This window comes from Lactuca virosa, chromosome 9 (assembly GCF_052849685.1).
Source record: "Lactuca virosa cultivar CGN04683 chromosome 9, Lactuca_virosa_CGN04683_v6, whole genome shotgun sequence".
In the NCBI taxonomy this organism is placed as follows: domain Eukaryota; kingdom Viridiplantae; phylum Streptophyta; class Magnoliopsida; order Asterales; family Asteraceae; genus Lactuca; species Lactuca virosa.
The window spans coordinates 121378788-121393419 of NC_136434.1; the positions used below are offsets into that span (position 1 = coordinate 121378788).

The following is a 14632-nucleotide window of genomic DNA, read 5'->3' on the forward strand; positions in this document are numbered from 1 at the left end:
CAAATCAGTCAAATTGCTAATACGCCTCATTCATGAAGTCATACTATAAGGGGAGTTTAAGGAAACGACATATAAAATGACCGCCACTGGGTATCCACTCTTACCCACTGCTCTCTTTTATGGTGGAGGGTCGTTAGCCGATCGGATTTGATTGGACATAATCTCATTAAAAAGTATAATGATATAAAATAACTAAACTATTTTTGAAATCTCACTCTTAGTTACTTTAGGAAAAGTATGCTAATCCCTAAAATTACATATTATGTTTTATATGTAGTTAGTGAAGCGCGTGTGGTTAACCGGTACACTAATAATGACTATAAAGAGTAATAATGGGCATCTCGAAAATTATCATTGTTAATGGAGCGCGTGTGGTTTACCGACACATTAATTGGAGATGATAAACGGCATCGAGACTGTCAAACATATTTGTATGGTTATTCACATCTTGTTTGTGATCATCGGTATCCCGGTTACAAATAGAAGAGCATAATCTGAGATTAAACATGTCATTGATAAGATTCAATGAATCTCAAAAGATCTAGGAATTTCATAGTTTGAAATTGGTAAATTGCCTTTACCTACCTTCATAAATTTGTGATAAGATTACGACATCCCTCTTCTTAGTTGTGAATTGTTATTTTGGATCCTATCCTTAAATATTAATTATGGGTTAAAATATTAAGTATTATTGTCATCTAACTAAAACTATTTTCTTTTCTCTATAGATGTCTACTTCTGGTGATGCTTCTGCTTCTCAAAACACTACCCATAACTTCACGCTACTCTCGATTGTGTCCAAGGTGACATTTGATGGCACCAACTACAATGATTGGATGTGCAACATCAAGATGGATCTTCGATACGAGGAAAAAGAGTGTGTCCTTGAGAAACAACTCGTTGAGATCGATGAGGCCATTGCTACTTCTGAAGAAATAGCCTCCTACAAGAAACACTATGACGACATGACAAAGGTTGCTTGCATCATGGTTGCTATCACGATTCTTGAGTTGCAAAAGTTCTATGAGGACTATTGGACATACGAGATGAACTTGGATCATGTGGAAAAGTTTCACAAGAGAGCTCATCAAGAAAAGTATGAGGTCGTCAAAGCATTAATGGTTTGTAAATTGAAGGAAGGAGAGTCTGTCTGCAACCACATGCAAAGAATGCAAAGATACTTGGAGCTCCTTGAAAGGATAAATGTGAATTTCAAAGAGGAGTTGGCCATAGACATGGTACTTAACTCTTTGCCACCATGTTATGATCAGTTCATCTTAGCTTATCATTTGAACAACACATAAACCATATTGGCCCAACTCCACAACCTGTTGCGAACGGCTGAGTTAGGAATGAAGATGAATCAAACTCCTACCTCTACTAATACTCCTGTACTTTCCATTGGGAAAAACAATGGAAAGAAAAGGAAAGGTGCTCCGAAGCAGAATTGGAAGGGCAAGGCCCATGCTGGATCGTCAAGCAACGACCCAAAAGTGAAGCCTAGTTATGACATTCCTTCTGTTAGTGATCCCAAAGAGGCCATTTGCTTCTATTGTAATGATAAGGGCCACTAGAATCAAAGTTGTCCCAAGTACTTGCAGGACATCACGGATGGAAAAGTGAAGCCACCGTCAGCAGGTATTTACACTATTCAAACTAATAACTCACAACCTACTCGTTCTTGGGTTCTTGATACAGGATGTGGTTTTCACCTTTGTTCTAATTTGCAGGGACTAAAAGAAAGTGAAGAAGTGGAGCATGGAAGGTGTGTTGATTATGATGACGAATGTGGAATATGAAATGATTTAGTGAATTATACAAGAATCATGAACATGAAGAACACAAGAGTAAATAAATCTCGTTTAAGCTCTCATTAGTTTTTAGAAAGAGTACAAATGGGTTTGCAATAATTCTCTCTCTAAACTAATCTCTCATAAAGTTCCTTACATAAAATGAGTGTCACTCGCTTCCTATAAAGGAAAAACAACCCATTACACACATACAAAGGAGTAAGCACACATGACATCTAAGAGTGACTTTGCACCCTAATATTCTCCCCCTCAAAGTTAGGATTGGATGTCCCGACTTCAATATCCAACGAGGACCAACTCCCCTCGAAGTAATACCGGTCTTCAAATCCGCAAATGAATACCCGCGAAGCTTCGAATACCCACTCTACATTCTCCCCCTTTTATAATCAACAAGTGATTATAAAAACCACTAAGGCTGAGAAGCGCCCGAGGAATAAACTTCTCAAATCTCCCCCTTGATGTGTACCAAAAATGAAATCGTGAAAAACTTGCTTGAAAAAACAATCACGAAAAAGTCTTGAAAAAATCCCAATTTTTGTGAAAATTTTCAACTTTTGGGTGAGAGTTGCAAGAATTTCGAAAATCTGGGTAAAAAGTGCCAATATCAGAATTTTGAAAGGACCCGTTGCGCCAAAAACAGTCTCAGATGTGAAACTTTACCCCAATTACAAAACTGGGCATAAAGTGACAATTCGCATTAACTGTAGGGGTCTGAAATGTAAATTTCACCATTTCTCAGAATTTTTATCCCAATTTCGAAATTGGGTGAATTCTGTTAATTCTTTGGAAATTCCAGGGATGCAACACGAAACTTCTTCATTCTTCACAAATTTTTATCTCCATTTCGTATTTGGGTAATTTTTGCCATTTCTTAGATATTCTAGGGGTGCAAATTGAAAATTGTTGTTTTTTTCCCCAATTCATTACCAGTTGTGAATGAACACACGGCAACCTTCGAAATTATATAAGGAACCCTCTATATCGATGCCTTATACGGTCCCTCGACATCGATGCCCAATTTACCCATTTCGAACTAACATATCCAACTCGATGTCGACTTCCCTTTCATTACTCCCATTTCGAAAGCAACCCTTCAAAATCAAATACCATCGATCCTCAATTTCGAAGTCTTCAAATCAACACTCGGCATCGAATACATAGCCTTTGCTTTCAGTCACTCCAACTTCTCGACCTTTGACCATCGAAAGTCAATCCCCAAAACGAGCCTTCAAAATCAAGTTACAATCCTTCGATTCCAATTCAGTCTATAACGAAGCCTTCGTTATCAGCCTTTATGATCAAAACTCGATCGTGACCTTTAACCATTCGATATCATCCCTTTGACCAACACACCAAAATCCCAACATCGATTTTATTCCCAGTTCGTGTTTGTTTCCAAGGCATTCGACCCCAAATCAATTTACAATTACGAGCAAGTAGTAGCAACCATCGATCCTTAACCCCGTCATTCGAAATCAAAACTCCAAACTTCCCAATTAACACTCCAAATTCGTTATCACATTCTTTCCATCGATCTTTGATATAACAAATAGAACATCAGTCGAAATCACTTTCTACATCCAATAATCACAATCGACCTCAAACCTTTCGATTCCTAACCCAAATATCGATTGCTCGACCCTTAATCACGAATTCAATTTCAAATGTTAAATGCATACTTCAATTCGATCTACCTTCATTCTCAATGTTTTAAAACCCGGGGCGACCCGCGGCCGGTTCAACCGGTTGGACCGTGACCCGGGGTAAAATGCGGGTCAATTGAGAACGTTTTTTTGTAAAAATACAGATTGGATCGAACTGGCCGGGTTTCCCCTAAACCGCGGTTCGACCGCTTATGTCGAACCGGTTAAAACCGGATTGACCCGTTTTAATAGGGTTTGGATAGTTGGATACAAGTAGAGAACGCCAAAACAACGAGCCGTTTGCGGTTTCTTCAATGTTTTTCAATGTTTAAACTTTGTGGACATCAAATTATTGGTTTTATATGTTTATGCATTATGCAGGAAAGTAAAAATATATAAAAATAGAAAAAGACCATAAACCGGGTTGCGGCGGTTCAACTGGTTGAACTAGTTGACCCGTGAACCGGTCATCACACCGGGTCAACTAAAAACCCGGGTTTTAAAACATTGTTCATTCTCAATCACACAGATCAGTTAATATATGGTTGACTCCAAAAAGTCAACTCAACTCAAATTCGCTTTGAATCAAAGACTTTCGTTCACAACTTGTTACCAGGATATAATCAACAACATCGATCTCGAATTCGACTCCAAGATTACAACTTCGAGTTTGACTTTTAACTTTGCTTCTATCAAGAACAGTGGAACGAGAATTAAGAACAAACAAAAGCGAAGCATCGAGCTGAGTTTATGAACATTAACATTTTAATATATTGGACTCAATCCTGATGAACGGTATCGAACTTGTGACTTGGGCTAGAAACAATACGAAACAAATAGAAAATGTTTGGGCTCAAATCAATAATCAATGAATTGATTTTAATTAGGCTTCGAAACTGAACAGTAAATTTCGTGATTTTGGGCTTGATCTAAACAAAAATAATTTGGATCAACAATGGGGTTGAAACGGATTTGATCTAATGAAACAAAGAGATCAAAAATGAAAAACGCAAAGCACGAATCAAAATCATGAACATTTTGGAATCCATTTGAGAATTTAAGATACCTTTTTGACGATCAAAGTTCCATTTGCAACGAACGAATCAAATTTTGAAGATCTTGGTTCTTTTGTTGGAACAAGAAAATATCCAATTTGAACATTGTACCACCCATGATGCGTGTTGTATAACTCGTTCTTCGTGTTCTTCAACGATCTAACACCATCTTCATAAGAACCATCAACATTTTTGGGTTTTGAATTCAAATTCATTGCAACATTTGGAGATTGTTGCTTTGGAACCCAAATTTGCTTCGTGGATTTCGGCTTCACAACAACATTTGAAGATTTTCATGGATAAACCGACTTGGTCTTACGTTTGATCTTCGTCTTATTTTTCTTTCTCATATTGTTGCATCTTGAAGATTTGAATTCAAGAACAACTTCATTCTTGACAACTTCAACTTTGCAAGTTTAAATCAAATCTTTTGGATTTTGATACTTGTGAATTTCTTGGATTGATGGCTTTCGATAAGGGATCATTCCTTCAAACGAATCACAAGAACACAAAATATCATCGATTTGAACTCCAATTGAGCAATAAACTTTTTCATCTTCATGAGAATCAACTTGAATTTTCTTATCATGAACTTCAAGAACATCAAGAACATCACATTGAATTCCATAGTCTTGAACTTCAACAAATTTAAAAGCATGAAGATCACTTGGGTTTTCAATAAGATAAATGTATCTCTTATCAAACAAATCTCTTTCTTCTCCTTCCTTTTTATTACCACTCAAATATAATATGTCCATGGAAATTTTAACCAACCATTCAATCTTTGAAAGTGGTTGAAATATCAAGCTTCCATGATCATCAAATGAAGAAAATCATGAAATCAACCCACCTTTCAACAATAACCCATAGAATTGATATTTGTTGACTTTGTATTTGACATCTTTAATGATCACACCAAGAATCATACTACAAGTACACCATCTTTGATCAATCAATAAGATCTTGGGTTTTTCTGGAGAGAGAAAGTGATTTTGAATGGGTTTCTAGAGAGAGAAAGCAAAAATCACTTGAATTCTAATGAAGAAAATCGAATTATGAATGAAATTAAGGAACAATTCGATTTCTAGAATCCAAAAAATCTCTAAAACATGAAGATCAAATAACAATGAAGAATCACCAAATCAAAAATGTCGTCATGGATCAATTCTTGAGAAAATCAAGAACACCTGCTCTGATACCAATTGTAGTGGTGTTGATTATGATGACGAATGTGGAATATGAAATGATTTAGTGAATCATACAAGAATCATGAACATGAAGAACACACGAGTAAATAAATCTTATTTAAGCTATCACTAGTTTTTAGAAAGAGTACAAATGGGTTTGCAATAATTCTCTCTAAACTAATCTCTCATAACGTTCCTTGCATAAAATGAGTGTCACTCACTTCCTATAAAGGAAAGACAACATATTTCGTTTCATTCACTATTTAGACAAGGTTTTCGATATTCAATTAATGTAATGGATCGATTTTGGTTTATAAGAACGACATTTTTATGTTTGAAGCTTCACCTTGTGATGGTGTGTATGAAACTGTGATTTTTGTTTATAGCTTAGGTAATAGTGTATTCCATATTGATTCGTCTAATGGTTTAGACAAGGCATGCTTGTGGCATTGTCATTTTGGGAACATTAACAAGAAACACATTGCCTAACTCCAAAAGGATGGAGTGTTGGAATCATTTGACTTAATTCCAGATGATGAATGCAAGTCTTGTCTTTTTGGGGAAGATGAAAAAATCACCTTTCACTAGATCTTGTGAAAGAGGTGAGGGTATGTTGGATCTCATACACACAAATGTGTATGGTCCCGTCAGATCCACCGTAAGGGATGTTAATCGATTTTATGTGACATTTACAGATGATTATAGTAGATATGGTTATAGCTACTTAATCAACCAAAAATCAGAAACCTTTGAAAAGTTAAAAGAGTTTAAACATGAAGTCGAGAATCAATTAGGCGTGAAGATAAAGATGCTCCAATTTGACAGAGGTGGAGAGTATCTTAGTATCGAGTTCCACAACTATCTCAAGGAATGTGGAATTGTTCCACAACTGACTCCTCCTAGGACACGACAACTTAATGGTGTGGCTGAGAGGCGTAATCGGTCCTTGTTAGACGTGGTTCATTTCATTATGAGTAGAGCTTCTCTTCCATTTCTTTCTGGGGGTATGCCTTAGAGACATTCGCCAATATTCTTAATCGTGTCCCACCAAGAAGGTTGCCAAAACACCTCACGAGACGTGGACAATAAAATTTCCCTCGTTAGCACATATCACGGTTTGGGTTTGTGAAGTTTTTGTTAGATGAGAGACGCATGACAAGCTAGAACCTAGAAGTGAGAGATATATTTTCATTGGCTACCCACAAAAGTCCTTTGGATATTTTTTCTACAGACCTAGTGAGAACGTGGACTTTTAGCACGAAGGGGAGTCTTTTGCGAGAGAGAGCTCATATGCAAAGAGGACAGTAGGAGTATCATTGGCCTTGAAGAGATTCAAGAGTCAACTAATGAAGGAACCTTAGAATATACTAGTGCTTAACCAGAGGATGAGATTCCTGTTGAACCTCCTGACAATTCATTACCTCTTCGTCAATGTAGTAGATTTAGCATGCCGCTTGCGTTCAATGGTTTCCATATAATGTCTGACGGTGACACGTTTATCAGTGATTGTACACTGGAAAATTTGGATGAGCCAGCTAACTACAAGGAAGTGATGGAAATCCATGTGCTTCCAAATGGAAAGAGGCAATGGATAGCGAGATCAAGTCCATTTACGATAATCATGTTTGGAATTTGGTTGATTAATAACCTAGTCGAAAGACAGTTGGTTGCAAATGGATCTTCAAGAATAAGACCAACATGGATGGAAAGGCACACATTTTCAAGGCACGACTGGTTGCAAAAGGGCTTTACTCAAACCCCAAGGATTAACTATGATGAGACTGTAACGCCCGTAGATCCGGGCTAGTCAATTTAGAGATAATAAGGGTCGAAAACGACTTTTCGACAAAAGATTATTTAGAATAAATAATCTTAACCAATTTGTAGAATATGTCTCAAGGGTTCCGTACATATAAAGAACGCCTAAATCCGAGTTATAACGAAGAAGTTATGACCCGTCGAAGTTTCGCGACGGAACCGGCACGACACCAGGAAGCGTAAATAGTGAATTTACGATAGAGCGACTTTTAGCCTTAGCGACCTAAACGAAAGTCGTAGATTACGTTAAACCGAGAGCGTCCATAAAAAGAACGCCCAAATCTGACTTCGTATGAGAAAGTTATGATTTTTCGAAGTTTCGGCTTAGTAGTGTACAGCCCGAAGTTCGAATATTAGATCGAGCGGTTTTTAGCCGACACAACCTAAACGAGAATCGAAGATCTCGTTAATAGTAGCGTAACGATAAAAAGACAGACGAAAACGGACGTCGGATGAAGAAGTTATGAGATTTTAACGGACCAATCCTGTCCCGGCCTGTTAATAATATAACTTTTAAAATAAAGTGAAAATTAGCCGATGAAGTCTAAACGAAAGTTGTAGAGTACGTTCCCGCCTATGCGTGGATATAAAGAACGTCAAAAACAAAGCTCGTACGCGAGAGTTACAAATTTTCAAAGATTGCACTTGAATTTGCGAATCTGCGAGAAGGGTGATGACGTGGCCGCATCTGAGCCGTTGCTTGTTGCCCAAGGCTTCGCTTTGGATTCGAACACCTGGCTCGCAAGCACAGCGCGTACAAGAAGAACGCAGCGCGTCCGAAGGGAACGCTGCGCGTACTTTGTATCCTTCATGCGGTCCGAGGAGGTCCACGTCGCCCCAGCAGCTCCGCGACACGTGTTGTACGATCCGAAGCTACGCCCCGCGTAGCAGTTCTGAACGCCCAACATTCCGAGAGGGCTCGTGGCTATAGATATCCTGCGAAGGCAGCCGGATTTCTTGCACATTTCCACTTCTCTCTCTAACCCATTCCAACCCCCATAAACCCTAGGGAACCCCCCTAGAACCCGAAGGAAGCCCCGAGGCTCCCGGAGTCCCGAGAAAAATGGTCTTTCGGTTCGGAAACGCTGCTCCAAGCGAAGCCCGGTTTTCAAGAAAACCCGATGTAAGTGAGCTACGCCTACGCAAATTTTTAATATAGATTTTATTTAATTATAGTAACATTATTAGAAACTTAAAATAAGTACTTGGGCTATTATTATGGGTTCTATAAGTATTGTTTAACGCTTATATAATAGTAATAATAACTAGACTATTAATTAGTCGTGGTTAACGTTAGACTAAACCCTAGTGGTATTGATACTAGGTTTTGTCAAGGGAAAATTGTTTTGAGATAACGAAGTGCGGTCCGAGTACCAAGTCGCCACCTTTTCAAGTGAGTGCATAGTCCCTTTCATGAACATGATTTTAATACAAGTATTGATTGAAGTATTAAATATATGTTTATGTGCGAGTTATTTGATGTTGCCTGAAGTACGTGTTAAAGAACATACCTGATTATATATGATGATTTAGGATAAAGATTAAACCTAAATTAATTATGGGGAATATTGGATAGTATTTTCTTACGAGTACGAGTGAGTTATACTCAGAGAATAGAACTTTAGTATATGTCATTGATCCGGGAGCATGGATTAGACATAGTCATTGTCCCTAGTCCGAGAGTATGGATTGGACATAGCCAACTGTCATTAGTCCGGGAGTATGGATTAAGACATAGTCAGTCGTCCTCAGTCCGGGAGTATGGATAGGACATAATTATTCGTCGTTAATCCGGGAGAATGGATTTACACGTAGACACTTGTCCCTAATCCGAGAGTATGGAATGGGCACTATTATTGATACGAGAGCATGGATTAGGTCCGAGAGTATGGATTAAGTAAGAGATAAAATTTAAGGCCCGAGAGTATGGATAGTCTCGTTGTGAGGATTAACGGGGTGGGGTAAGAGTTGCTATTATGTATATGGTGAAATTGTATATTTTGTGAGTTCTAAATTGTAAATATGATATGACATTGTAGGATTGAAATCCCTATGTACTCACCAGGTTTCCAAACCTGACCCACTCAAGCTTATTTGTATCACTGGTGTCGATATGAAGCTACATTACACTGAGAGATTTAAAAGAGATGTAGATCACTAGTGTAAATGAATGTAAGTTCTGTTTATGCTTACGTTTCTGTATTGACGATGATATCCCAAATGTTTTTAAAAATGAATAAAAAAATACATTTCTTCGGAAATGCTTTGATAATGTATTTATCATGTTTTACTGGGAACAACTTCCGTAACACTTTTCTTTTAAAGGTTACTCTGATTTTTAAAATAAATCATAAACAAATCGGTCTTTTCTGGCCGTGAAAATGGGGATGTCACAGTTGGTATCAGAGCATTAGTTTAAGCGAACTAGGAATATGGATTTCTTTCTAGACTTAAACTTAGAATGTTAACCAATGATTGTGAGGAGTGTGTCTAATAAAATTTAGGTAATACACCTGAATAGACACAAGCACTAGCTTATTTAGGGAAAATGCCTAACATGCTTTTATGTGCTAAATGATTTATGATGCTTTATGATGCTAAATGTCTGAATGGATCTATGGTTTGTTGCCGACCAGATCTGGAAATTTTATGTGTTCAGATTTCTAAACATTTAGATACGTTATTAGAACTGGCATGTAACTTTTCGGAGTAATAGGGAGATTTCCACGTCGATCGTAAATAAAATCTTTCCTATCTTAATTCTCGTCATTACACACCGAACGTCTGAATTGGTGTATAGATCGAAATGGCAAGAACCCGAAGTGGAGTCAAGAACACAAATGGAAATAGGAATCAACAGCCCCTAGTGATTGAACAAATACCTGTTGTAGTAGAAGCTGCACCTTAACCAATCACCATGGCTGGAGTACAAGCCATGATGCGGGCTATGTTAGCCGAACAAAGGGAAGAAATGAGGAGGATGTTGCATGAAAATAGGGTCGAACCTACCATGCGCTTTAAGCAACCTGAGCTGATTCCCGAGCAATCGGAGGATGGGAACTATAGCCGCCCTGTAAGTCAAGTTGGGACTCAAGGAGAATGAAGGAATGGCCCGGAGAGGGGAAACGACAAGGATGGACGAATGTATAATAACTTCTTGGGTGCCAAGCCACCAAGCCTTTCCGGAAGCTCGAAGTCGGTTGAGATTATGGATTGGATCTCCGAAATGGAGATGGTGTTCGAGAGCGGTGACTGTAGCGACAGGCAAAAGACCGTCTTTGCAGTCAGACAACTAAAGACTGGAGTGCTAAGTTGGTGGAAGTTGTTGGCAGATACAATGCCACGAGGAGAAGCCATGCGAATGTCTTGGGAAGCATTCGTGGAGCAGTTGAAAATGCAATACTGCTCAGAGATAGATCTGATAGACCTAAACAACGAATTTTAGAACCTGAAGAAAGGAAAGATGAGTGTGGATGAGTATGCCACCACATTCACCGAGAGGATGAAGCTATTCCCCTACTTGGTGCCTACTGAACTCTCCAAGATCGATAGGTTTGCTAACGGACTGCCCACAGACTTTGGCCCAACAGTCAAAATGGCAACTACCTTGAAAACGGCCGTTAGAGCAGCCAGGAATATTGAGACCCATATTAGGGAAAAGGGTCTGGAGAGAGCTGAAGTTGGCAAGAAAAGGAAGTATGAAGGATCTTCAAAATCCAACAAAGAAAGGAAATTCTCAAAGACTAAAGGAGGAGGAGGAGGTGAAGCTAAGTGGTGCGAGAAGTGTAAAAAGAAACACTTCGGGAAATGTAGCGAGGAGGTGACTTGCTACAAATGTGGAAAGACAGGGCATTACGCCAGCAAGTGTACATCCAACAAGAGGGTGTGCTACAGATGTAACAAAGAAGGGCATGTTTCTAAAGACTGCCCGAAGAAAAACGAGGCGGCAAGGCCAGAAACGCCACCAAGGCCGAGGGCATTCCACATGATCCTCGACGAAGCAGAAAACAACGCAAGGAATCGAGGATGAGGAATTCATACCCGAAGATCGAGTTATGAAGTAGCCAAGGGGATAGAATCATATGATGTAGCCTATTAGAGGCATAGTCTAGGGTGAACTTGAACACCTATGTAATAGTTTCAAGAAATAATAAAACCTTCGTTTTGTTATCTGGTGTGTTAAACTATTATGTGATTTTCTTGTATGGTGACTTGGAAAACTGTGAGACAATACTTGGGACGAGTATGAGTAGGTGTGAATGGTAGTAGAGGCCTATACTACCGGAAGCACATGACTCACACTTAGATCAGGGAAAGTCACAAGGCTACCAAGAAGCTAGTAACTGATTTCGTTTTATTCAAGTATGTCGTTACCATCGTTTCGGTAATGACTAAAAAGATGATTGTTATTCCGACCCTAGTGGTCATATCAAGTTGAGTCCGACTACGACGAGTATGTTACATGGTTCCGAGAACCAAGTTCGATGTAGCACCTGACTTAAGCCGGAAGAATTAATCAAAGCGATCAGTAGAGGTATCGCAACGGTTGCTTCTAGCTAGAAATGCTACCTTTTAAGATGAGATTAGAACATGAAGGAAAGTATACTCTGTTCTGGAAGACTCTAAGAGACCTGAGTCTAAGCGTTGCAACATACGATGATAGGTTATTAGAATATGACGCATCGATCCATTGTAGTAATAAAAGAACTTATCTTAAGAAGAATAAGGAGTCTCCAGTAAGGATCGAGATTTTAACTTGAAGGCCATAATTTGGAGTCTAACGAAGCAGGTGCAAAATCGAGTACCGCCTGCTGTCAAGGAGTCCAAGAGTTAAATACTCGTTCAAAGCAACATAGAAGTTACAATTATTACTTAGGATGAAGAGATAACGTATGGAGTCATTATACAGCCTTGTTTCGTTGATGATTTCGGGACGTAATCATCCTAAGGGGGAGATAATTGTAACGCCCGTAGATCCGGGCCAGTCAATTTAGAGATAATAGGGGTCGAAAATGACTTTTCGACAAAACATTATTTAGAATAAATAATCTTAACCAAGTTGTAGAATATGTCTCAAGGGTTCCGTACATATAAAGAACGCCGAAATCCGAGTTATAACGAAGAAGTTATGACCCGTCGAAGTTTCGCGACGGAACCGGCACGATACCGGGAAGCGTAAATAGTGAATTTACGATAGAGCGACTTTTACCCTTAGCGACCTAAACGAAAGTCGTAGAATACGTTAAACCGAGAGCGTCCATCAAAAGAACGCTCAAATCTGACTTCGTATGAGGAAGTTATGATTTTTCGAAGTTTCGGCTTAGTAGTGTACATCCCGAAGTTCGAATATTAGATCGAGCGGTTTTTAGCCGACACAACCTAAACGAGAATCGAAGATCTCGTTAATAGTAGCGTAACGATAAAAACGGACGTCGGATATAAAGAAGTTATGAGATTTTAACGGACCAATCCTGTCCAGGCCTGTTAATAATATAACTTTTAAAATAAAGTCAAAACTAGCCGACGAAGTCTAAACGAAAGTTGTAGAGTACGTTCCCGCCTACGCGTGGATATAAAGAACGTCAAAAACGGAGCTCATACGCGAGAGTTACGAATTTTCAAAGATTGCACTTGAATTTGCGAATCTGCTAGAAGGGTGATGACGTGGCCGCATCTGAGCCGTTGCTTGTTGCCCAAGGCTTCGCTTCGGATTCGGACACCTGGCTCGCAAGCGCAGCGCATACAAGAAGAACACAGCGCATCCAAGGAAAGCCTCGCGTCCGAAGGGAACGCTACGCGTACTTCATATCCTTCATGCGGTCCGAGGAGGTCCACGTCGCCCCAGCAGCTCCGCGACATGTGCTGTACGATCCGAAGCTACGCCCAGCGTTCTGAGAGGGCTCGCGGCTATAAATACCCTGCGAAGGCAAGCCGAATTTCTTGCACATTTCCACTTCTCTCTCTAACTTCTTTCTCTCTCTAACCCAGTCCAACCCCCCTAAACCCTAGGGAACCCCCTAGCACCCGAAGGAAGCCCCGAGGCTCCCGGAGTCCCGAGAAAAAGGGTCTTTCGGTTCGGAAACGCTGCTCCAAGCGAAGCCCGGTTTTCAAGAAAACCCGCTGTAAGTGAGCTACGCCTACACTATTTTTAATATAGATTTTATTTAATTATAGTAACATTATTAGTGTGACAACCATCAAATTTCGGTCAAGTCAAAGTCAAACAAAGTCAACTAGTCAAACCAGTCAACTCCATTAACCCTTGTATGATAGGGTTTACGTTATGTAATCACTGTATAATTCGCTATTTTAATGAGAAAACATCATTTGGAAAGTTCATGTGTTTGATTTTCCTTAGCCTTAACAGTGCTAAACAATGAACCAAAGCGATAAAACACTATTGCACAATCATCGGGATTGTGTAGGACACTAAATCATGGCTTAACGGGGTCTATGGACCTTGCGTTGCGAAGCCGGACACTCAAAAAGATCACAAACGAAACCTCTCGCAATCTCATTCAAACCCTACTCAAGATTACTTGACGCTAATAGGATCGAAACTCATACACTACGATATAAATTGACGTTAATAGCAACATAGTATAGTACAACGTTATAACTATAATCAAATTAAATTATGATACCATATTAAAATCAAATCAAAGTATAATGCTCTAATTAAATTTAAAAGAATCAAACTTGAATGCTATAATTAAACTTCAAATCAAAGTAGATTGTTATAATCAAATAATAACTCATCTTTTATAAAACTCCATTTTTATAAACTTTACATTAAATTTTATAAAACTCTATTTTTATAAACTTTACATTAAATTTTATAAAACTCTTATATTAATTATGTAAAAGATGCTTGTGTTAGTGGAAAATTATGAAGACCACCAAAAGCAAAAAGATTATTCCCATGGTCTCCCACTCACACCTCCCATCCACTTTCCTTTCCTTTTTCTCCCAACACATTATTCTCTTCACCACTTAAACCTTCTCTATTCTTTCTCTCACTCTCAATCTCGAAATTTCCTCCAAGAATACTCATATTCCATCCAAGAACAATCTATTATACTCAAATCTTCATCCCTCTTGAAGCATTCATCAAGGTA

The 14632-nt window shown here is 38.9% G+C and overlaps 1 protein-coding gene across 1 annotated transcript; it reads left to right on the forward strand.

The window, feature by feature from the left end:
* The first annotated feature begins 728 nt into the window (after nt 1-728).
* On the forward strand, nt 729-1304 carry LOC145139738 (uncharacterized). Its single transcript, XM_079073455.1, has one exon. The coding sequence runs from the start codon at nt 729-731 to the stop codon at nt 1302-1304; it is 576 nt and encodes a 191-aa protein (XP_078929581.1).
* Nucleotides 1305-14632: the final 13328 nt, after the last annotated feature.